This window comes from Hylobates moloch, unplaced genomic scaffold (assembly GCF_009828535.3).
Source record: "Hylobates moloch isolate HMO894 unplaced genomic scaffold, HMol_V3 SCAFFOLD_11, whole genome shotgun sequence".
NCBI classification, from domain to species: domain Eukaryota; kingdom Metazoa; phylum Chordata; class Mammalia; order Primates; family Hylobatidae; genus Hylobates; species Hylobates moloch.
In genome coordinates this window covers 22,132,791-22,158,068 of record NW_026652286.1, presented here as the reverse complement: position 1 = coordinate 22,158,068, position 25,278 = coordinate 22,132,791, and the positions used below count along the sequence as shown (strand labels likewise).

General features: G+C 36.9%; 1 protein-coding gene across 1 annotated transcript; it reads right to left on the bottom strand.

Moving 5' to 3' along the window:
• Positions 1-36: 36 nt before the first annotated feature.
• Positions 37-24,824, bottom strand: LOC131384654 (large ribosomal subunit protein eL42-like). The gene is made up of 2 exons (XM_058446924.1): positions 24,709-24,824; positions 37-379 (listed from the first exon to the last, which is right to left on the bottom strand). Exons 1-2 carry the CDS (start codon positions 24,822-24,824, stop codon positions 37-39), a joined length of 459 nt encoding a protein of 152 aa, XP_058302907.1.
• Positions 24,825-25,278: the final 454 nt, after the last annotated feature.

The window sequence follows — 25,278 nt, the reverse complement described above, 5'->3', positions numbered from 1 at the left end:
TTTCTCTTCAAAATTAAAAGAAAAACATCCCAAAGTTTAGAACTGGATCACTTGTCCCTTTCTCTTCTTATCTCTTCCCAGTTTAAAATGCTTGTATCTCTTAATGGTCAGTATCCTCTTGGATCTGCAGTTAGACTCAACACATTCCAGCCTTAGCACAGTCTTCTTTGTGGTCTTAGCCTTCTTCTGGAAAATTGGCTTTGTCTGCCTACCATAGCCACTCTGCTTCTGATCATAGCGCCTCTTTCCCTGGGCATACAAGGAATCCTTGCCCTTCTTATACTGTGTCACTTTGTGAGGTTGATGCTTGCCACATTTTTTACAGAAGGGTATTTGGGTTTCAGATACATTGACCACCTTTGCATCAGAGCTGTTCTGTCTATATGATGAAAACGAGAAAAGGCATCTGAGACCCTCGCCTCACGCAGCTCTCGCCTAACAGGAAAAGGTCAAAACACTTTCTATTAGGCTCCACCTCCTGAATGCTGTCACATTGGAGATAAAATTTCAACATAAATTTTTGTAGGAACAAACATAGCAATTACTTCCTATGGATATTTCAGTGTGTCAAGTAGTAATGATAAAGCAGTCAGTAAGATATACACTGCCCAAACTGCATAGATTTCATGAACTAAATAAAAGCATAGTATTTTTTAAATTTTACATTTCAATTATGAGCAGTGTTACAAAGGGAAAATACCATGTTAAATCAAAGGGTAATATTGGAGACTCACCAAATATGTATAGTAGCCGTAGCCAGGGAATCATTCTTTGAAGTAAAATTTTAGCTTAACTTTGAAGAATGAATAAAAATGTATTAGGTAAAAAGAGAAGAGAAAGGTAGGCAGAACAATGCTTCTGAAAGCCTTGCATCAGGAAAGAGCATTTGTTCTCTGGAATCACCTGTAGTTGAGAAACTATGGAAAAGTGTTGGACATTCATTAGATTTTAGCTACTTAAGTAAAAGACTACTCTTGACTCTTGCTAAGGTTTTGGTTTTTATAGCACATTCATAGTACATCCGTATCTAGGCATCCCAAAGTTTTAAACTCTTTTTATCTAAACTAACACCATCCTTCTCTTTCTAATTTTTTTTTCATTTATCATGCATTCTCTATTTCTACTCAATTCTCCAAATCTTGTAGTTTCTAACCCTTTTTTGAACATTATACCTATTTTCTGTAGATTTTATTTCCATTGATAATTTAGTGCATTCTTTTGTTACCCCAATCTGTTCTATTATTGGTTTGTTTAATAGCCTCTATTTTCAGACCAGTTTTGGGTTCATAGTAAAACTGAATGGAAAGTACACAGAGTTTCCATTTATCTTCTGCCCCCACACACTCACAACCTCTTCTACTACCAACATGCCTTAGCACTGTGGTAGTAATACATATTTTCGCATCGATGAATCAATATTAACACATCATCACCCAAAGTTTATGGTTTATGTTAGAGTTCATTCTTAGTGTTACGTATTCCATGGGTTTTCACAAATATGTAATGATGTAACATGTATCCATCATTATAGTATCATAGAGAATAGTTTCATTGCCTTAAAAAGACTTAGTGCTCTGCCCACCCACTGCTGTCACATCATATTAACAAGAGCTCAAATCAAGTCACACCCATATCTTGGAAAATCTAAGGGCTCCTCATGAATTTTCCACTTAACTACATGCTGTGATGTTCGATCTTTGAATTTCTTGCTAACCCTTGTAGCATCATATTCCATGATTATTCTACCTTACACTAAAGCTAATCAAACTGGCTGACTTGTTCCTGGATCACTTATGTTTTTGTTCATGCTGTTTCCTTTATCTGAAATGCCCTTCTTCAGTGTTTTCTATAATAATTCCAAAGTCCACCACTCCTTAAATAATCATATCAAAGATATTGATTTTGTTGGTGTCTTTTCTTGTTATTACAAATAAAGTTGTTACCTATTATTTCAGTCTAAATACAACACTGCTTACAAAGTTTTTACAGAGTCTCCATTGTAGGGTAGTGATTTATCTAAATAATTAGAAAGTATATAATGAGCACAAAGACAAACCTTACCTATCTTTATATCCTCCAACAATACTATCTCAGTACCCTGGATTAGTGGTTTTGTTAAACTAAAGTTAAAGTTCCAAAACATTAAATAAATTCACTTGCAAGGCAGAAGAAATTTAAATTTCCAATTTAATTTTGTATATATTTAGAGGAAAGATACAAAAAAGACGAAAAGCAAGAGCACTGTAAAAGATAGGAAATGCTAAAAAGAGAAAAAAGCTGAGGTAGAAAAGTTTAGTTGCTTTTTAGAGTACATTATTATTTTTATTTTATTATTTATTTCAATAGTGTTTTGGGAAACAGGTGGTGTCTGGTTACATGAATAGGTACTTTAGCGGTGATTTCTGAGATTTTGGTGCACCCATCACCCAAGCAGTGCGCACTGTACCCAATGTGTAGTCTTTTGTCCCTCACCCCCCAACACCCTTTCCCCGAGTCCCCAAAATCCATTATATCAATCTTGTGCTTGTGTCCTCATAGCTTAGCTCCCAAATATGAGTGAGAACATGATGTTTGGTTTTCCATTCCTGAGTTACTTCACTTAGAATAATAGTCTCCAATTCCATCCAGGTTGCTGCAAATGCCATTATTTCATTCCTTTTTATGGCTGGGTAGTATTCCATGGTACACATATACCACACTTTCTTTACCCGCTTGTTGATTACGGACACTTGGGCTGGTCCATATTTTTGCAATTGCTAATTATGCTACTATAAACATGCATGCACAAGTATCTTTTTTTGTATAATGACTTGTTTTCCTCTGGGTAAATATCTAGTAGTGGGATTGCGGGATCAAATGGTAGACCTACTTTTAGCTCTTTAAGTAACCTCCACACTGTTTTCCATAGTGGTTGTACTAGTTTACATCCCTACCAACAGTGTAGAAGTGTTCCCTTTTCACCACATCAACAATTATTATTTTTGATCATTTGATTATGTCCAGTCTTGCAAGAGCAAGACGGTATCACATTGTGGTTTTGATTTGCATTTCCCTGATCATTAGTGATATTCAGTATTTTTTCATGTTTGTTGGCCATTTGTATATCTTCTTTTTAGAACTGTGTATTCATGTTCTTAGCCCACTTTTGATGGATTAATTTTTTTTCTTGCTGATTTGTTTGAGTTCCTTGTAGATTCCGGACATTAGTCCTTTGTCGGATGTATGGATTATGAAAATTGTCTCCCACTATATGGGTTATCTGTTTACTCTGATGATTACTTCTTTTGCTGTGCAGCTTTTTAGTATAATTAAGTCTCATCTATTTATCTTTTTGTTGTTGTTGTTGTTGTTGTTGTTTTGCATTTGTTTTTGGGTTCTTAGTTGATATTGTTTGGTTGTGTCCCTATCCAAATATCATCTTGAATTCCCATGTGTTGTGGGAGGGACCCAGTGGGAGGTAACTGAATCATGGGTAACTTTCCTGTGTTATTCTTGTGAAAGTGAGTAAGTCTCATGAGATCTGATGGAATTATAAAACTCCCCTTTATAAGCCCATTGATGGGTTTATAAGAGAGCTCTCCTCTCTTTACCCACCTCCATCCATGTAAGACATGGCTTGCTCTTCCTTGCCTTCCTCCATGATTGTGAGGCCTCCTCAGCCAAGTGAACTGTAAGTCCAATTTTCTTTTGTAAATTGCCCAATCTTGGATATGTCTTTATCAGCACCATGAAAATGGACTAATACAGTAAATTGGTACCAGTAGAGTGGAGCACTGGTGAAAAGATACCTGAAAATGTGGAAGCAACTTTGAATTTTCACCTCTTGTGGGAGAGACCTGATAAGAGGTACTTGAATCATGGGGGCAGGTCTTTCCCATGCTATTCTTATGATAGTATATAAGTATCAGGAGATCTGATGAGTTTTTAAAGGGAAGTTTCCCTGCACAGCCTCTCCTCTCTTTTCCTGCCGCTATCCATATAAGACATGACTTGCTTCTCCTTGCCTTCCACCCTTACTGTGAGGCCTCCCCAGCTACATGGAACTGTAAGTCCATATCATATAGCCAAAATATCCACTGTTCAATAAAAAAAAATATTTAAAACAAGAATCTCAACAATATCTTTGAGATCTATATTATGGAGAGTTCATATGCTTGACACAAAAACACAGTCCATAAAACAAAAAATTGATAAATTGAACTTCATCAAAATTTAAAACTTCTGTTCTCTGAAAAACCCTATTAAGAGTGGATGAGAAGACAAGCTAAAGTCTGACAGAAAATATTTGCAAGCCACATATTTGAGTGAATACTGCTATATAAAATACAGAACACTCAAAACTCAACTGTAAAGACCCAAACCATCCAAACCATCCATTTGAAAATGGGCAAAAGGCAAGAACAGATCTTTTGAGGAATATAGAGATGGCTAACAAGCACATGAAAAGATGTTAAACACCTTTAGCCATCTATGAAATGCAAATTAAAACTATAAAGAAATATGATTGCATACTTATCACAGTAGCTAAGATAATAATTAAAAAAGAAACATAACGCCGATACCAAATACTGGCAAGGATATGAAGAAATTTAAACACACATGTAATGTTGGTGATAGTGTAAGATGAAAACCACTTTGGAAAAGTATTTGGTAGTTTCTTAAACACCTATACCTGCAATTCCCGTATGACTAATCAGCCACACTCTTCAGCGTTTATCTCAGAGAAAGAAAAACGTATACTTGTACAAAATCCTGTCCATGAATGGTCACAGCAATTTTATTTATAATTGCCAAAAACTGGAAATAGCCCAGATGTCCTTCAATGGATAAATGGTTAAACAAACCCATGGCACATTCATACCATGGAATACCAGTCAGCTCTAAGTAGGAATGAACTACTGATACACAACTTGAATGGACATTGAGAGAATTATGTTAAACAGAAAAAAAAAGTCAATCTCAAAAGGTTACATCTGTTTCCACTTATATAACCTTCATAAAATGATAAGATTTTAGCAATGATGTAGCGATTAGTAGTTGCCAGGCATTAAGTACTAGGAAGGGTAAGTTTGGGAAAAAAAAAAAAAAGTGCATACAGCCCTAAAAGGCCAAGATGAGGAATTCTTACAATGATGGCAGTGTTCTATACTTCGTGTCAATTTAATAGCCTTGCTGTGATAGTATACTATAGTTTTCCAAGTTGTTACCATTGAGGCATATTGGTTAAAGCATACATGAGATCTCTGTATTATTTCTTTTACCTGCATGTGAATCTATAATTGTCTCTACATTTAACAATTTAATATAAAAGCATCAAAACAAAATAAGAAAAACAATAACAAAAAACACCGTACCAAATTGAGAAGGAAAAATTTTCTATGTATCACCTGTAACAGCACAATTTCTCAGCTCTTTATACAGGGGAACCTCATATGTTAGGTTTGCACTTGGACCCACAAATTATGTAGCTGGTAATATTTAAGGAAGATGTGTTTGTGTTTTGTCCTACTTTTCTTAAACTTCCAAAAAATGTGTAAGACTGTAAGACTACTAACTGTGACACCTTAGAAGGGATTTGCTGTCTGCTGTGTCTATCTTAAAGGATTTTAAGTTTCTGTTTTAGGTTTAAAGAGCAATCCTGCTCCAAATTGCAGTATTCTCCCCAATTCATTCACTTTCTTTTTCTTTCAGATGTCTCTCTCTCTCTCTCTCTCTCTCTCTCTCTGTCTGTCTGTCTTGTCTCCTTTCCCATCACCAGGTTCCACAATTCCATTCTGAGTCATTTCACTAACACACCATGTAGAGGTTCTTTTTCTAACCATTCCCCAGGAAATTGCTGTCTTTCTGTTTCTACTTCTAAGAATCTATACCTTCTAACATAGAAAATGTTCAATATTCAGAGCTTACAAAATCAAATATGCTTAAGGGACAAAATGAGCAATGAAATTGAATGAAATGAGCTGTGAATAAGAAGGAAGCTATCAGTAGGGATTATGTTGAATCTCCTTGCAAAGCTGGGGTCAGCAGTCTTTATCTCTGTTTGACTGTAAGGTGGTATCACCTGGGAGGATTTTTACAAAATACTGATCCAGAAATAATTCAGGAACAACTAAATGAGAATCGTTGTTATTAGAGTCAGGGCATAGTATTTTTTTAAAGTTATCCAAGAGAGCAGATGTGCAGGTAAGGTTAGAAAATCATAATCAATTGTTCTTAAATGTAAATAAGCATAAGAACTACCTGAAAGGGTTTTATAAATGAAAATTACCCCAACAATGTCTCAGGAAATTCTAAGTGAAAAAAATGTAATTCTCGGAAATCCTCATTTTACCAATGCCTCCCCACTATTACACATGCTGGGTTGTTTAGATTCAGAAGGTTTATCGACGAAAATCTCAGATTCACTGTTTGAGATTTTAAACACATCATTTCTAGCATAATATTGAATAAGTATTCTGCATTACCCTACTCTGATATATTTGCATTTTAATGAAGTTAAAGTTCTAATAAGCCTCCTAAATCGTGGGTATATAGGTGGAGATGATTGACTGTAATATGGGTTTTGATAGTGGGTAGATGGACTGATCTTAGGTCTTTTAATTGTTATGTAACTGTATATAAGGTATGCTCTATTCTGAGGTTGTGAGACTCATCAAAAAGCTGGTATGAGGCTGGGCAGAGTGGCTCATGCCTGTAATCCCAGTACTTTGGGAGGTTGAGGCGGGCGGATCCCTTGAGGTCAGGATTTCGAGACCAGCCTGGTTAATATGGCAAAACCCTATCTCTACTAAAAACACAAAAATTAGCCAGGCATGGTGGCAGGTGCCTGTAATTCCAGCTACTTGGGAGGCTGAGGCAGGAGAATTGCTTGAACCGGGGAAGTGAAGATTTCATTGAGCTGAGATTGTGCCACTGCACTCCAGCCTGGGCAACAGAGAAACACTCCATCTCAAAAAATAAAAATAAAAAAGAAAAAAGAAAAAGAAAAAAAAAAGCTGGTATGAGATACAAATCTCACATAACCTTATCAAGAGAATTATTTATCACTTACCTAATGCTTTAAGAAACAAAATTAAGTTCAGGAGGAAGATGGTATCTCCTGGGCAGGGTCATAGATGGCCTTCTTGTTTTGTATTGAGCACAACAGAGCAGCATGTTCAGATTTGCTCTTACGTGAGTAAAAAGCATAATGGGGTAAGAGGAACCACCAGGCATCTGGAACATGGGCAAATGCAGCACTTAAGTGTCTGTTCTTTCCCAGGTATATTGCTGGATATCACATTTAATTTCCTTTCATCATCAGACAACCATAAAAGAAATCCCATTTTATTTTTCTAAGATAGAAAGAAACTCAAGTTCAGAGTTTCCTTAAGCAATATGCTCAAGGTCACAAGTGTGATATTAACTGCAATCATAACAGTACTAATAACACTATAACCCTCACATACTGAGGTATTCTATTCAGCATTTTGTTTTACACAAACTGTCTCTTCTGTGCCTCACAACAACCCCAGTATGTCCTGTGAGAAAATAGATACATAAAGAGATTAAGAAATGTGCCTAAAGCCTCGTATTAGAAACAACTCTATTGGGACCTGAACATGGGAGTCTGTCTCCGGAGCCTCTTTACTAATTCCCTGCATTAGCAGGGTTTGCATTTTTCTACAAGGCAAGGAAACCAAAGCTGTATTCATGACAAAGTAATAGGGACCACAGAGATTACAGGCAGAGAGAAACAGTTAGTGAATAAATGGAAATTTTCTTGCATTTCCACTTGATCAGTGCTCACAGTGGTTAAGCTACAGAAATACTCAGTGGAATCAAAGTATAGTGGAAAAACGAGATTGGGAGGAAAAATAGAAGGCTTAAACGATACTATTTGCTGGAAAAATCAAGGTTCAATTTTTTAAGTCTTTTAATTCAGTGGGAGAAGATATTTTCCAGAAGAATATTGGTGAGTGATATATTGAATAAAATCAATATGCCTAGTCTCCATCACATGATAGGTACTTGGTGTATACCAGTCTCTATGTTATTTTTATGATCAGTGTTTAATAATATGATCTCATATTATTGTTTTGAGTGGGTGCTTTTGCTAATATTTTTTTCTATTTTTGCTTATATTTTATGTTATTTTTTGAGGGAGGTAGTATTTGGAGGGGCTGTAATAAGACAATGTATTACCAAATAATAAAAAGCAACTGAATGGGATGTTTTCAGGCACTGAAACGCTGGTGAAGAGGGTGACAATAATGTAATGTTAGAGAAACCTTTTCAACTCTAGGATTCTATAACCATCAGAAACTCAGTGAACAGCAGTTAGAAACGCACCTGATCACTTAGTGAAAAAATGGTTGCTTTTGATTCTGAGTGGAAGTACAGGACGCATCTGGTCCCCATTTCAACTTACAACCATCATGGGTGTTTTTCCTCAAGATGTTCAACTGTCCTGATCACCTTCAATTTACACAAGTCAATTAATAAATGTATTTACGAAGTTTCAATATGAGAAAAATATCCTTGACCAAGAAAAAAATAAACAAAACAACCCTATTCGTGGGTAGGTGACTATACTGAGTACTTTCTCCTATGAGAGAAGCATACCTGAGTTCTCAGTGGATAAAGAAGAAAGTGAGTCACCAGACCAGTTACTCACACCTGAGATGGATTTATATGGGGGAGAACAGTTAGCCTGTTACTCAAGAAGACATACATTTTACTCCTGCTTTTGCTGATTCCTAATTGTGTTATCTTAGACAAGTAGCTTTGAGATATTCTAAATTTATCTCCATCTATAGAATATAAAAGAATGGTTCTCAAACTTTTTGGTGCTTTAAAATTCCCCAACATATTTTGTAAAACCATATATGCAGATTCCATTCATTCCTTTTAGGATGTGGGCAGGCCTTGAGTAAGACACAGGAATCTAAAACATCTTAAGAAATAAACTTCGATTATTTTTCTATAAAAGTTTTATGTTCCTACTTTAAGAAACTGACACTGATGTCTTTCAAGATTATAACAATAATTATATGCATCACAGTTATTAAATATTTCTCATAAAAATTGTAGTCTGAAATTTTAATGTCAAAGATTTGTGAACCAAGGACACAGTCCCTAGGTTGCTGTCAGGGATCGTGTTTATTCATAGATACCTTCCTAGGTTCTCATGCTCCCTGTACCCTCTTCAAGGAATATAAGAATTAGCATTGGTCCTTTGATTCGTTTTAATAGATGTAGAAAATTTGAAATGGCTCATCAAGACCTTAGAGATATATTAAATTTTCAGTTCAAAATATGTTTACTTTAGAATGACTTGGTATTCTCAGCAGTTTTGCTTAAATGACAACATTGAAGTCAAACGAGAGAAAAAAATACATATACCTTTTCCCATCTCATTTCCTCCAGCTTGTAAATGTGCCTGATATTGTTTTATAGCATATCTACAATTAAACAAATTATGCATTTTATTTTAATTTAAGGATTAAGATTCAGTCCTCTATTTAAATGAGTTTTGCAATGTTTCCAACTCATAGAGGTAAAAACATTTAATTTGTCGTAATGCACTGAGGAAATGAAAAGCAACAATGCCTTTTGCTTTGCTTAGCACAAGGAGCCCTACTCAGTTTTCTGTTGTTACACTTGCTTGCCTGTCCTTCACTAAAGGGAGTTTATTCAACAGAATGGCATTGTCTAGGGATAATGGGAGGAAAAAATGTGTAGAAAGTAGTAAGTCTTAGAGCTGAGAAATGTCTGCCAGCCTTTTCAAGTTAGAACTGAATTTTGGCAGAGATTTGTGAAATCCTTGCTTGTTATTTTCCATGTTTATTGTGTGATATTTGCAGGCTTGAATTAACTGTTAACAGATATTTTGTTAAAAAATAAATTTTAAAAAACCATAGGCTATTCATGCCTTGGTGAGCTGGACAGAGACCACCTACCATTGTTACTTGGGCAACACTTCATCGCGCTATCTGAACAAGTTGGCTTCATATACAGCATTCTTACAAATGACATTTTTCAATAACCAGGCTTACCTCCAGATATTATAAAACTGAATGTATAACTTCCAAGGTCTTTGAATTGATTGGCTGTTTTCTCACTGGGTATCTGTCATATAATACCTGAATTTAGAGTATGTCATAATATTACTCTAATTTTATTTTTGTATTGGGAATTAGGGTTAATTTATTAGTTTGAGGAAATAAAATGAGAAATATAAACCACATTAAAATGTATAGTCAGAAGATGGCCAAAATGACTATGTACAAATACAGTACAAAGCTATATTTAATCCATAACTCTGTGAATTCTCACACCCTAAACCCCACCACCATACTCGGGATGGCTGCCTTCTTTGTGTCTCTAGAGTATTTCCTTTATAGCAGCAGTATTAGAGCCAATGTATAGGATTTACTTAGTTACTTTTTAAGACTTCTCTTTTTGCATTAGATTGTTAGCAATTCATCAGTTAGCATGCCCATATTGTATTAATTTTACCACCTACCAAAATATTTGCTTGTAACATATATTCAGTAATATTTGTTGACTATAATTACACAATTTTCAAGTTAGATGGCATTGTAGATTGTAATACAGTTAATTCTTTCACTTGAGATGAGGAATTGCTATTCAAAGAGGAATCCAATTTGCCTATGTTTACCTGAATGCAGTGGCGTGATCTCAGCTCACTGCAACCTCCACCTCCCGGGTTCAAGCAATTCTCATGCCTCAGCCTCCTGAGTACCTGGGATTACAGGCGCCTGCCACTACACCCAGTTAATTTCTTTTGTATTTTACTAGAGACGTGGTTTCGCCGTGTTGCCCAGGCTGGTCTCAAACTCTTGCACTCAGACAATCCACCCGCCTTGGCCTCCCAAACTGCTAGCTAGGATTACAGGCATGAGCCAAGGCACCCGGCCTCGTAGTTAATTTATATCAGAATCCACATGGCTTGTACTGCCTCTGAGTATGACACTCATGCTATAGTTCTACAACTGGGTTTAGTCATTGTTTAGGTAAGCATGTGGTATTCCATCGTGTGAATTTTAATCTTTTTCTCTATTTATTGCCAATTTCTGGCTTTTTCTGAATAGTAACACTGAATTAAATCATTTTAATGTGAAAATTCCATTTGGTACAAGTGCTAATATTGAAAAAAAACTTGCTCAAAATGCAAACGTATTTCTAAGCAAGCTGGTTCTTGATTATGGTTATTTCCCTTTTGAATATTCTAAATAGGATGTTTGTTTCTGGTCTTCAACCTTTCTCATCTCTTAATTAAATGAGATGGGGGGGATTGGAGTGGGTGGATTTTTTAATTTCATTTTGTTTTTCCTTGTTATATATATTTTCCGTGTGCTAGAACTACTGGTTGCTTAATTATACATCTGACTTAACTATCTTGAGGTATTTAAATGTGTTTGAGAGGTGGCATAAGAAATTAAACTGGTCTCTTTTATGATGTAGAACAAAGCAATAAATACAAAAACAAGAGCAGTGGACAGAGAGAATAGAAGCAAATTCAGATGGCTTTGTGATAACAAATTGATAAACCACTTCATCTTTTTTATTAAAAAAATGATTTGTTTTGAAATTAAAACACAGTTATAAATAAATTTTAAAAAATAAGAAAATGCACCTTCTAAAGGATCCAAGAGGGCAAGGTACTTGAGTGAAGACATTTTTTTCTTGTTGTGAATCATATAAAATGAGAGAGAGAGAGAGATGAACCACCATGAGCTCAGAGGAAAAATGATAGCAAATACTTCGATCATGTTAAGATAACGTGAAGACAGCAATCAGTATGCTGGCATCAGGGATTGTAAAAAATACAACAAATGTTGCCATTTCTCTTATATACATTAACTATTATAAAAGAAATTTTCATGGAAGAGAAGAGATGCTGGGGAGGGGTAAGAGGAAAAAACTAAACTTAATTGAGCACCTACCATGTGCAAAACTCTTCATATAAGGAAACAATACATGTTTTTTCTTTGTTTGTTTAAGCCTTCTAAACACACTTGTAAGTGAATAATATTTTGCTTGCTTTGCAGTTGAGGAATTATATTTCCAATGAGATGATACAACTTTTTCAAATCTACACAACAAATGTTAAAGGATTTCTAACCTGAAATGGCTTAACACACCTCTTTCTATTATACTGTGTTACCTATAAAGAGATGAGAAATTATTAATATCATTGTTGAGCAACTGTATTTACTTCCTGAGTTGTGTTGCACATGTCATCACATTTTACTGTGATATCAACTTTAAGAATAAGTGTCATTTTTCTCAACTTATACATGAGAAAAAGGTTAAGTCTATGTTTCCCAAACACTGATTGACAGAAGGGTGTTGCTTGTGGTAAAATTTTCCACATTTCGTATTTGTATTATAGAAAACAAGGCATTAAAAAATACATATAATGATAACATAGTGATTTTTCTCCCTGTGTTTTGAGAGTTAAGACATTCTTTCCTTTTCATTTTTGAAATACTAGTAAAAAGATAGGAATTGTTACTGATTATACTTACTGTTTTACTGTAAACTTTTAAAGTTAGCAATTATAATATTTATTATTCCTTTTTATTTTATTCTGTATTCATTAACACACAATTGCGAAAAGAAATGGAAAAGGTTTTTTTAATTGGAAATAGGTATAAAATTTTAAAATTATAGGCTTTATTTGGCATTTTATGGAAAAGCAAGAGATATTTAAAACACCAATGAAACAGTCAAGAGAACCATATTTCAAATTTTATGATAGAAATGATTGTACTAGCTCTCATATATTTTTCCAAATGCAATTTTATTCTTATTGGAGAAATGAGCACTTATTTTTCAATCTTTCTTTATTCCAACATCAAAGTTTCAAAACCTAGTAGACTATTATATTTCTTATCCTTTCACGTCTTACAGGACAGCTTGAGAATAGAAAATTTTCTAATCTACATTAAAATGTCTTTTAAGGAAATAAGTAAGACATGTCTCTGTGAAACTGAATGACTCATGAAAGACCTAGACCTCACAAAATCTATCAAAATATTAAAATAAAACCTTTTTAAACTTCTACAACTATTACACTTGCCTCATAAAGTGTCACTGTATTTCACCCTTGCACCTATAGTCTGTACACCACAAAAAAGCCATAACAGCTCATTTAAAACATAGATCGTGGAACCTCTCCCCTAAAATGTTCTTATGACTTCTAATTTGATACGATATTCTCATCATGGTCCCTTTGTTGCCCAGGCTGGAGTGCAGTGGCAAGATCTCAGCTTACTGCAACTTCTGCCTCCTGGGCTCAAGTGATTCTGCTGCCTCTGCCTCCCCAGTAGCCGAGATTACAGGCACGCACCACCACGCCCAGCTAATTTTTGTATTTTTAGTGGAGATGGGTTTCCCCATGTTGTCCAGGCTGGTCTCGAATTCCTGACCTCAAGTGATCCGTCAGCCTCACCCTCCCAAAGTGCTGGGATTACAGGTGTGAGCCGTGGCACCCAGCCCCTTTTGTGCATTTCTTGGCCTTATCTCCTACTACTCGACCAAAGTCTTACTCAGCAGCTTGTCTATATGTCTGACACTCTCAAATACCTCCTCTCAGGGTCTTTCTATTCCTCTTTAGACTGCTATTCCGGGGTTGCTATGCCTTCAGTATCCAATTTCTCACTTCTTTTTGGGCTTTTCTCAAATACCACCTTATCACAGAAGTGTATACTGATTATCTGATCTAAAATATCATCTCCACCCAGATGCCCCAATTCCGTCATTTATCTCCATTTCTTTATTTGTTTTCCTAACATTTATTACTTCTTGACATTATTCCATACTGACTTGTGGCTATCTAAAATATCATCTCCTTTAAAGTAGAAATTTTATCTCTGATTTTCATGACTGCATATCCAAAGTTTGGCACAAAGTAGGGTCTTAACAAAAAATGATGGAATGAATAAATGAAAAATTCACTTTCTCACTGGCCTCCTTCCTTCTTTGTCATAGCCCTGTAGTGAGAATCACACTGAAATTGGCTTAAAATGTTTTCTGTTTAAGCCCTGGCTCTGCCCTTCGCAGGCTAATTATGCTTGTGAACTGAGGAGAGTATTCAGTCTTCCTGAAATGAATGAGCCTTGCCTATTGACCAAGGAGAAAGACACTTGCCTTCCTTACCTCACAGGATTGCTATGAGGACAAAATGGGATAACAAAAGTAAAAATGCATTGTAAACTTCTAAGCACAGTTCTTAAGGGATAAAATTAAACGACGTGTCTGATAGCTTGGTTTTAGATTTAGTTTAACATCTTGTTAATTTAAATACATAGTTTAATACACTGCATAATTTTACTTAGGAGCAGTGCTCTTTTTAATATCAATTTTCTGGCTACAATTGACAATAAATTTTGTAGTGTAATTAGTGGTCTATTTTGACATGTTTCATATTCCAGAGTATTTAACGACGTTTGTGTATGCGTGTGTGCCGACACCAACAACTCTTCTTTAGATTTTTTTTGTTTCGTGTCAGATACATGTAGTTTAATAACAAACTGATGTAGTTAAAAACTTAAGGTTACATGCTAATGAAATAGAGAGTAAATTTTTGTTGCATGAAAGAGTGTTCAGACAAGCTGTGGGTTTTTGAGATAGATATTTAACATTTTCAGAACACGAGTGTTGACAATTTATTCTTTCCTTCCAAATCACCACACAGAAGTGTTAATATAATGGACAAAATTAAATAGTCTGGCTACTTAAGAACTATAAATTATCCTAATGAGAATGATGCAAGGATTTGAAATAAAGATAGGTCAGTAAACAGGTATATAAATAGATAGATATTGACATAGATAGAGACATATTAGATATATTTCACATTACTACATTATTCATGCTACCCACACAAATAATTTAGGTGATACCCTAGTATAGAGGTGTTAGCTATGACATCCACATCTGACTAATCAGAGGTTCACAATACACATATGGATTTTTGTGTCACGTACTAGATTTACCACAAAATATGTTTTTCAGCTAAATCCTAGGAAGCCGCTTTTTAATTATATACTCACAATAAACCACTGCACACTCAATTTTAAGGTACCAGCCATATATATATATAGTATATATATATATACACTATATATAAAATACATATACTATATATAAAAATATATATAATATATATAAAATACTGCCTAGGTAATCAGTATTTTTTGGTATTTTTCTTTTATATGAAGTCTACCTTGTTATTCTCAATTTGTCTTGCTCCAAGTAGAAAACAGTGGAATCACAAGCTTCTTAAAAAGAAGGTCTATTCACTCCCCAGTAATGGCAGTATTTTTTTTTTTATTTTTTCAGCTAGTATTAAAGCAAATTTGCTTTTTTCCTCATTCCTGTACCCTGTCTTTTATGTAGCAAACAGTATGCCAGAATGTGTCACCAAGTCTTCATATGGGCAACTTATATCCTCTTCGTACATGAATGTATGATAATATTGAAAATAGTAACGGTCAATTATTAGATGATGATTATTAGAATGATTGGAATGTAATCATTCTGATAGTCATCTAGTCAGCCTCCAGGCAGAATGTCTGTGATATGATCTTTGTAGCAAAGACATTTTTTGGAATTTACTGTTTTCATTTTTTTCTATGCTCTTGTAAATCATAATAAACTTTGATTTTATTTTCTCTTAAAAGCAAAAGGTTTTGAATTTGACTTGTATTTGTAATGATTACAGACACCTAGGGACATCTCTTGGGGGTGGTAAGAAGAAGAAACTTGAGCCTTAATCATGAGAAAAGACATATCAGACCATTAAAGTCTAATCGTCAAATGGCAAAATCATAATTCCATCCAAATATCAAATGTATACATATCAAAGATTTTGTTCAAGTTATCAATTTAAAAATGAACAGTAATATGTTACTAACAGTTCAAAGAGCACTTGGAAAGCTAAGTGTATACAGAATTTTTAATTTTTGAAAATTTTTTACTTCAATAGGTTTTGGGGAACAGGTGGTGTTTGGTTACATGAATAAATTCTTTAGTGGTGATTTACGAGATTTTGGTGCACCCCTCACCCAAGCAGTGTACACTTTATCCAGTGGCTTCTTTCATCCCTCAGCCCCCTCCCACCCTTTCCCCAAGTCCCCAAAGTCCATTGTATCATTCTTATGCCTTTGTGTCTTCATACCTTAGCTCCCTCCTATGAGTGAGAACACACAATGTTTGATTCTCCATTTCTTCACTTAGAATAGTGGTGTTCAATTCCATCCAAGTTGCTGTGAATGCCATTCTTTCATTCTTTTTTATGACTGAGTAGTATTCCATGGTGTGTGTGTGTGTGTGTGTGTGTGTGTGTGTGTGTGTGTGTATATCACGTTTTCATATACACTCATTCATTGATGGGCATTTGGACTGGTTCCGTATTTTTGTGATTGTTAAACATTCATGTGCAAGTACACCTTTCGTATAATGACTTCTTATCCTCTGGGTAGATACCCATGAGTGGGGATGCTGGATCAAATGGCAGATCTACTTTTAGTTCTTTAAGGAATCTCCACACTGTTTTCCATAGTGGTCGTACTAGTTTATCTTCTCACAAACAGTATAAAACTGTTCCATTTTCACCACGTCCACTCCAACATCTACTATTTTGGGATTTTTTTTAATGGCCATTCTTGCAGGAGTGAGATGGCATCACGTTTTGGTTTTGACTTGCATTTCCGTGATAATTAGTAATTTTGAGTACTTTTTCATACGTTTGTTGGCCATTTGTGTACCCTCTTTTGAGAATTGTCTATTCATGTCCTTAGCCCACTTTTTAAAGGGATTGTTTGTTTTTTTCTTGCTGATTAGTTTGAGTTGCTTGTAGACTGTAGATGTTAGTCCTTGGTCAGATGTATAGATTGTGCAGAATTTCTCCCACTCTGGGGGTTATAAATTCTTTTTTTTTTTTTTCTTTTTGGAGATGGAGTCTCGCTGTGTCGCCCAGGCTGGAGTGCAGTGGCGCAATCTCGGCTCACTGCAAGCTCCGCCTCCCAGGTTCACGCCATTCTCCTGCCTCAGCCTCTCCGAGTAGCTGGGACTACAGGCGCCCGCCACCACGCCCGGCTAATTTTTTGTATTTTTAGTAGAGACGGGGTTTCACCGTGGTCTCGATCTCCTGACCTCATGATCCACCCACCTCGGCCTCCCAAAGTGCTGGGATTAAAAGCCTGAGCCACCACGCCCGGCCTAAATTCTTATTATTTCTTTTGTTGTGCAGAAGCTTTTTAGTTTAATTCAGTCACATCTATTTACCTCTTTTTGTTGCATTTGCTTTTGGGTACTTGCTCATGAAGTCTTTGCCTAAGCCAACGTCTAAAAGGATTTTCACAATGCTATCTTCTAGAATTTTTATGGTTTCAGATCTTAGATTTAAGTCTTTGATTCATCCTGAGTTGATTTTTGCATAAGGTGACAGACGAGTATCCAGTTTCATTCTTCTAAATGTAGCTTTCCAATTATCCCAGCACCAATTGTTGAATAGGGTATCCTTTCCCTACTCTTTGTTTTTGTTTGCTTTGATGAAGATCAGTTGACTGTATTTGGCTTTATTTCTAGGTTCTCTATTCTGTTCCATTGATGTATATGCCTATTTTTATACCAGTACCATGCTGACTATGATATTATAATATAGTTTGAAGTCGGGTAATGTGATGCCTCCAAATTTTCTTTTTTCTTAGTCTTGCATTGGATATGCGTGTTCTTTTTTGGTTCCATATGCATTTTGGGATTGTTTTTTCTAGTTCTCTGAAGAATGATGGTGGTATTTTGATGGGCATTGCATGGAATTTGTAGATTGCTTTTGGCAGTATGGTCATTTTCACAATATTGATTCTACTCATCAATGTTTTCATTTGTTTGTGTTGTCTATGGTTTCTTTCAGCAGTGTTTTATAGTTTCCCTTGTCGTGGTCTTTCATCTCCTTGGTTAAGTATATTCCTAAGTATTTGGTTTGTAGTTATTATAAAAGGTGTTGTGTTCTTGATTTGATCCTCAGCTTGGTTTCTGTTGGTATATAGCAGAGCTACTAATTGGTGTACATTAATTTTTATATCCTTAAACTTTGCTGTATTTGTTTACCTTTCATCCTCCTAAGTTCTAGGGTCCTTTTGGATGAGTCTTTAGGGTTTTCTACATATACAATTATGTCATAAGGAAACAGCAACAGTTTGACTTCCTCTTTACCAATTTGGAAGCCCTTTATTTATTTGTCTTGTCTGATTGCTCTGGCTAGGACTTCCAGTACTGATTGCACAGAAGTGGTGAAAGTGTGCATCCTTGTCTTGTTCCATTCATCAGGGTAACTGCTTTCAGATTTTCCCCACTTAGTATAATGTTGGCTGTGGGTTTATCATAGACAGCTTTATTACATTAAGGTATGTCGTTTGTATGCCAATTTGGCTGAGCGTTTTAATCATAAAGACATGCTGGATTTTGTCAAATGCTTTTTCCGTGTCTATTGAGATGATCATGTGAATTTTTAAAAAATTCTATTTATATGGTGTATCCCATTTACTGACTTGTGAATGTTAAATCATCCCTACATCCCTGTTATGAAACCCACTTAATAATTGCAGATTATCTTTTTGATATGCTGTTGGATTCTGTTACCTCATATTTTGTTGAGAATGTTTGCATCTATGTTCGTCAGGGATATTGGTCTGTCATATTTTTGTTGTTGTTGTTATGGCCTTTCCTGGTTTGGGTATTAGGCTGATACTGGCTTCATAGAATGATATGGGGAGGATTTCTTCTTTCTCTCTCTTGTGGAATAGTGTCAATAAGATTGCTATCAATTCTTCTTTGAATGTCTGATAGAATTCAACTGTGAATCCATCTGATACTGGACTTTTATTTTTGTTAACATTTTAATTACCATTTCTATCTTGCTGCTTGTTATTGGTCTGTTCCGAGTTTCTAGTTCTTCCTGGTTTAATCTAGGAGGGTTGTATGTTTTCAGGAATTTATGCATCTCCTCTAGGTTTTCTAGTTTGTTCACATATAAAGGTGTTCATGGTAGCCTTGAATGATCTCCTGTTATTTCTGTGGTATCAGTAGTAATATCTCTCATTTTGTTTCTAACTGAGCTTATTTGGATCTACTCTCTTCTTTTCTTGGTTAATCTCACTGATACTCTATTAATTATATTTATCTTTTCAAAGAACCACCTCTTTATCTTTTGTATTTATTTATTTCAATTTAATTTAGTTCTGCTCTAATCTCGATTACTTTTTTTTACTTCTGTTGTTTTGGGTTTGGTTTGTTCTTATTTCGCTGGTTTTGTCGTTATTATCATTCACTTAAAAGAATTTTTCACTTCCGTCTTGATTTCATTGTTGACCCAAGGATCATTCAGGAACAGGCTATTTAATTTCCATGTATTTGCATGGTTGTGAGGGTTCCTTTTAGAGTTGATTTCCAATTTTATTCTACTCTACTAGGAGAAGATGCTTGATAAAATTTGGATTTTCTTAAATTTGTTGAGACTTGGTTTATGGCGTATCATATGGTCTATCTTGGAGAAAGTTTCATGTGCTGATGGATAGAATGTATGTTCTACAATTGTTGGGTAGAATGTTCTGTAAATATCTGTTACATCCATTTGTTCCAAGGTATAGTTTAAGTCCATTGTTTCTTTATTGACTTTCTGTTTTGATGACCTGTCTACCACTGTCAGTGGAGTATTGAAGTCCCCCACTATTATTTTGTTGCTGTCTATCTCATTTCTTAGGTCTAGTAGTCATTGCTTTATAAATTTGAAAGCTCCACTGTTTGTTAGGTGCATATATATTGAGGACTGTGATATTTTCCTGCTGGACTGGTCCTTTTATCATTATAAAATGTCCCTCTTTGTATTTTTTAACTGCTGTTGATTTAAAGTTTGTTTCAGCTTATATAGAATAGATACTGCTGCTCACTTTTGGCATCCATTGCATGGAATATTTTTTCCACATCTTTACCTTAAGTTTATGTGAGTCCTTATGTGTCAGGTGAGTCTCTTGAAGACACCAGATACTTCGTTACTGACTTCTTATACACTGCGCCACCCTGCATCTTTTAAGTGGAGCGTTTAGGCCATTTATCTCCAATGTTAGTATTGAGATGTGAGGACTAGTCTATTCATCGTGGTATTTGTTGCCTGAATACACTTTTATTTTTTTCATTGTGTTATAGTTTTATAGGACCAATGAGATTTATACTTTAAGGAGATTCTATTTTGGGGTGTTTTGAGGATATTTTTTAAGATTTAGAGCTCCTTTCAGCAATTTTTGTAGTGCTGGCTTGGTAGTGGTTAATTTTCTCAGCACTTGCTTGCCTAAAAAGGCCATATCTTTCCTTCAATTATGAACTTTAGTTGGAGTGAATACAAAATTTGGGGCTGATAATTGTTTGTCTTAGGAGGCTAAAGACAGGACCCTAAACACTTCTAGCCTGTAGCATTTCCACTGAGAAATCTGCTATTAATCTGATAGTTTTTCCTTTATAGGTTAGCTGATGCTTTGGCCTTACAGCTTTTATTTCCTTTGTCTTGACTTTAGATAACCTGACAACCTTTTGTGATCAATTTCCCAGGTGTTCTTACAACTTCTGATATTTCAATGTCTAGATCTCTAGCAAGGCTGAGGAAGTTTTCATCAATTATTCCCTCAAATATGTTTTCTAAACTTTTAGATTTCTCTTCTGCCTTGAAAAACCAGTTATTCATAGGTTTGGTCATTTAACATAATCCCAAACTTCTTGGAGACTTTGTTTATTCTTCTTTATTCTTTTTTTTCTGCCTTTGTCAGATTGGGTGTATTAGTTCATTTTCACACTGCTGATAAAGACGTACCTGATGCTGGGCATTTTTTTTTTTTTAAGAGGTGTATTGCACTCACTCACAGTTCTATGTAGCTGGGGAGGCCTCACAATCATGGTAGAAGATGAAAGGTATGTCTCACATGGTGACAGACAAGAGAAGAGAGTTTGTGCAGGGAAACTCCCCTTTCTAAAACCATGAGATCTCATGAGACTCATTCACTATGACAAGAACAGTGCCACAAAATCTACCCCAATAATTTAATCACCTACCACTGGGTTACTCCCACAACACATGAGAATCGTGGGAGTTACAACTCAAGATGAGATTTGGGTGGGGACACAGCCAAACCATATCATTCCACCCCTGGCCCCTTCCAAATCTCATACCCTCTCATTTCAAAACCAATCATGCCTTCCCAACAGTCCCCCAAGTCTTAACTCATTTCAGCATTAACTCAAAGTCTACAGTCCACTGTCTCATCTGAGGCAAAGCAAGTCCCTGCCACTTATGAGCCTGTAAAATCAAAAGCAAGTTAGTTACTTCCTAGATACAGTGGTGGTACACACATTGGGTAAATACAACCATTCCAAATGGGAGAAATTGGCCAAAACAAAGGGGCTACACTCCCCATGCAAATTCAAAAACCAACAGGGCAGTCAAATATTAAAGCTCCAAAATGATCTCATTTGACTCCATATCCCACACCCAGGTCATGCTGATACATGAGGTACGTTCCCATGGTCTTAGGCAGTTCTGGCCCTGTAAAAGGGTGTAGCCCTCCTCCTGGCTGCTTTCGTGGGCTGGTATTGAGTTTCTGTGGCTTTTCCAGGTGCATAGTGTAAGCCGTCAGTGGATCTACCATTCTGGGATCTGGAGGATGGTGGCTCTCTTCTTACACCTCCACTAGGCAGTGCCCCAGTAGGGGCTCTGTGTAGGGGCTCCAACCTTACATTTCTCTTCCACACTGCCCTAGCAGAGGTTGTCCATGAGGGCCCCACCCCTGCAGCAAACTTCTTCCTGAGCATCCAGGTGTTTCCATACATTCTCTGAAATCTAGGCAGAGGTTTCCAAACCTCAATTCTTCACTTCTGTGCACCTGCAAGCTCAACACCACGTGAAAGCTGCCAGAACGTGGTGCTTCCACCCTCTGAAGAAACAGCCCAAGCTGTACATTGGCCCCTTTTAGTCATGGCTAGAGCAGCTGGGATGCAGGGAACAAAGTCTCTACACTCTACACAGCAGAGGGATCCTGGGCCCAGGCCACAAAACCATTTTTTTCCCCCTAAACCTCCAGGTCTGTGATGGGAGTGGCTGCTGCAAAGGCCTCTGGCATGCCCTGAAGACATTTTCTTCATTGTCTTTGTAATTAACTTTTGACTCCTCATTACTTATGCAAATTTCTGTAGCTGGCATGAATTTCTACTCAGAAAGTGGGATTTTTCTTTTCTATTGCCTTGTCAGGCTGCAAATTTTCCAAACTTGTATGCTCTGTTTCTCTTTTAAAACTGAATGCTTTTAACAGCACCCAAATCACCTCTAGAATGCATTGCTGCTTAGAAATTTCCTCTGCCAGGTACCCTAAATCATCTCTCTCAAGTTCAAAGTTTCACAAATCTCTAGGACCATGGCAAAATGCCACCAGTCTCTTTGCTAAAACATAAAAAGAGTTACCTTTGCCAGGCGTGGTAGCTCACGCTTGTAATCCCAGCACTTTGGGAGGCCGAAGCAGGCGGATCACGAGGTCAGGAGATTGAGACCACGGTGAAACCCCGTCTCTACTAAAAATACAAAAAATTAGCCGTGCATGGTGGCGGGCGCCTGTAGTCCCAGCTACTTGGAGAGGCTGAGGCAGGAGAATGGCGTGAACCCGGGAGGCGGAGCTTGCAGTGAGCCGAGATTGAGCCACTGCACTCCAGCCTGGGTGACAGAGCAAGACTCCATCTCAAAAAAAAAAAAAAAAAGTTACCTTTGCACTAGTTCCCAACAAGTTCCTCATCTCCATCTGAGACCAACTTAGACTAGATTTTATTGTTCATATCATTATCAGCATTTTGGTCAAAGCCATTCAACAAGTCTCTAGGGACTTCTAAACTTTTCTACATTTTCCTGTCATCTTCTTCTGAGTCCTCCTAACTGTTCCAACCTCTGCTTGTTACGCAGTTCCAAAGTCGCTTCCACATTTTGGGGTATCTTTTCAGCAGTGCCACACTCTACTGGTACTGTGTTAGTCCATTTTCATGCTACTGATAAAGACATTCCCCAAACTAGGCAATTTACACAAGAAAGAGATTTATTGGACTCACAGTTTCAAGTGGCTGGGGAGCCCTCACAATCATAGTGGAAGATGGAAGGCATGTCTCACATGGTGGCAGACAAGAGAAGAGAGCTTGTGCAGGGAACCTTTCCTTTTTAAAATCATCAGATCTCATGAGACTCATCGACTAACACAAGAACAGTGCAGGAAAGACCTGCCCACATAATTCAATCACCTTCCACCAGGTTCCTCCTATGACACTGGGAATCGTGGGAGTTACAATTCAAGATGAAGACTTAGGTGGGGACACTGACAAACCATATCATTGGGTTAATTAGAAAGTCTTGTTTTCAAGCTCTGAAGTTGTTCTTCTACTTATTAGATTTTATTTCTGAGACTTTCCTGTGCATTTTGCATTTCTCTAAGTGTGTCCTTCATTTCCAAAAGTTGTGATTGTTTTTTATTTATGCTATCTATTTCACTGGAGATTTTTCCTTTTATATCTTGTATATTTTCATTTTATTTCTTTAAGTTGGACTTCACATTTCTCTGTTGCCTCCTTGAGTGGTTTTATAATCTACCCTCTGAATTCTTTTTCTGGCAATTCAGAGATTTTGTCTTGGTTTGGATCCATTGCTGGTGAGCTAGTGTGATATTTTGAGGGTATTAAAGAACCTCGTTTTGTCATATTACCAGAACTGCTTTCCAGGTTCCTTCTAATTTGAGTAGACTATGTCAGAGGGAGGGTCTGGGACTCAAGTGCTGCTGTTCAGATTCTTTTGTCCCATGAGGGTGCTCCTGTGATGTGGTACTCTCCCATTTCCCCTAGGGATGGGAATTCCTGAGAGCTGAACTGCAATGATTATTATCTCCTTACAGGATCTAGCCACCCAGCATAGCTACCGGGCTCTTGGCTTTTACTGGGGAGTGTCTTTAAAGAGTACTGTGATGTGATCCATCTTCAGATCTCTCAGCTGTGGACACTGGAACCTACTCTTGTGGAGGAAGCAGCTGAGTGAAGTGGACTCTCTGAGGGTCCTTGGTTGCATTTTTTTAAGTGTGCTGGTTTTGTGTTGGTTGACCTGGAACCAGGAGGTGGTGCTTTCAAGAGTGCATCAGCTGTGATTGTATAGGGAGGATACAAGTTTGCCCTAGGGGTTACCTTTGGATAAGTATTCAGGTTTTTCAGGCAGTGGCATGGCCATAGAGCTCCCAAGAGATTATGTCCTTTGTCTTCAGCTACCAGGGCGGGTAGAGAAGGACCATCTGGTGGGGGTAGTTAGGTGTGTCTGAGCTCAGACTCCCACTGGGCAAGACTTGCTGAAGCTGCTCTTGGGGTTGGGGGTGTGGTTCTCAGGCCAATGGAATTGTGTACCCGGGGAATTCTGGCTGTCTCTGCTGTGTCACACAGCTTACCAAGGATGTAGGGGAAAGCTGGCAGCCACAGGCCTCACCCAGGTACTGTGCAGCATGCAGCCCAAAACGCTGATCTCACTCTCATTGTGCCCCTGCAACAGCACCAAGTTTATTGCCAGGCAGCCAGTGAACAGGGCTGAGAGCTTGCCCCAGGCTACAAGCTTCCTAGCAGAGAAAGCGGCTGACTCACAGTTCCTTGGCTGCCCCAGGGTGCCTGCAGTGGCAATCCACCGCCTTCGAAGGGTCTTTGGATTCTCTCCGCTTTCCTGATATGTTCCTGTGGTAGTTTTTGGAGATAAAATTCATGATGTCGGTTTCCATGCCCTGCTCTATCCCTCCAAGTTGGAGCTGAAAGACAGTCCTGTCCCCTATCTTGCATTTTTTCCCTTTTATATATAGAAAATGTAACCAAGAAATGGTTTAGGATGTTGGCTTATGTACAAATGTAGTTTTTGTCCAGCAGAGCCCAAAACCATAATTTGAATGTTATCTGTTGTACCAGAAAGGAATTATTTGCATCTCTACTTGACAAAAATTAGCAAGTTTATATTTGTTTTTACAGAATTTTAAAATAGCCCAATCAATATAAATTATATCAAAATTGCAAGCCTGGAATTGCATTGGAAAAATAACAACAAAAAACACCCAATAATCTCTTTGCCTATTTTTAAGTTACAGATAATTTTCCTGACAGGAGGAGGTAATTTTGTGGATCTTAAAGTTTATCTCCATCTAATTCAGTGTAAATTGTGAAGTAATG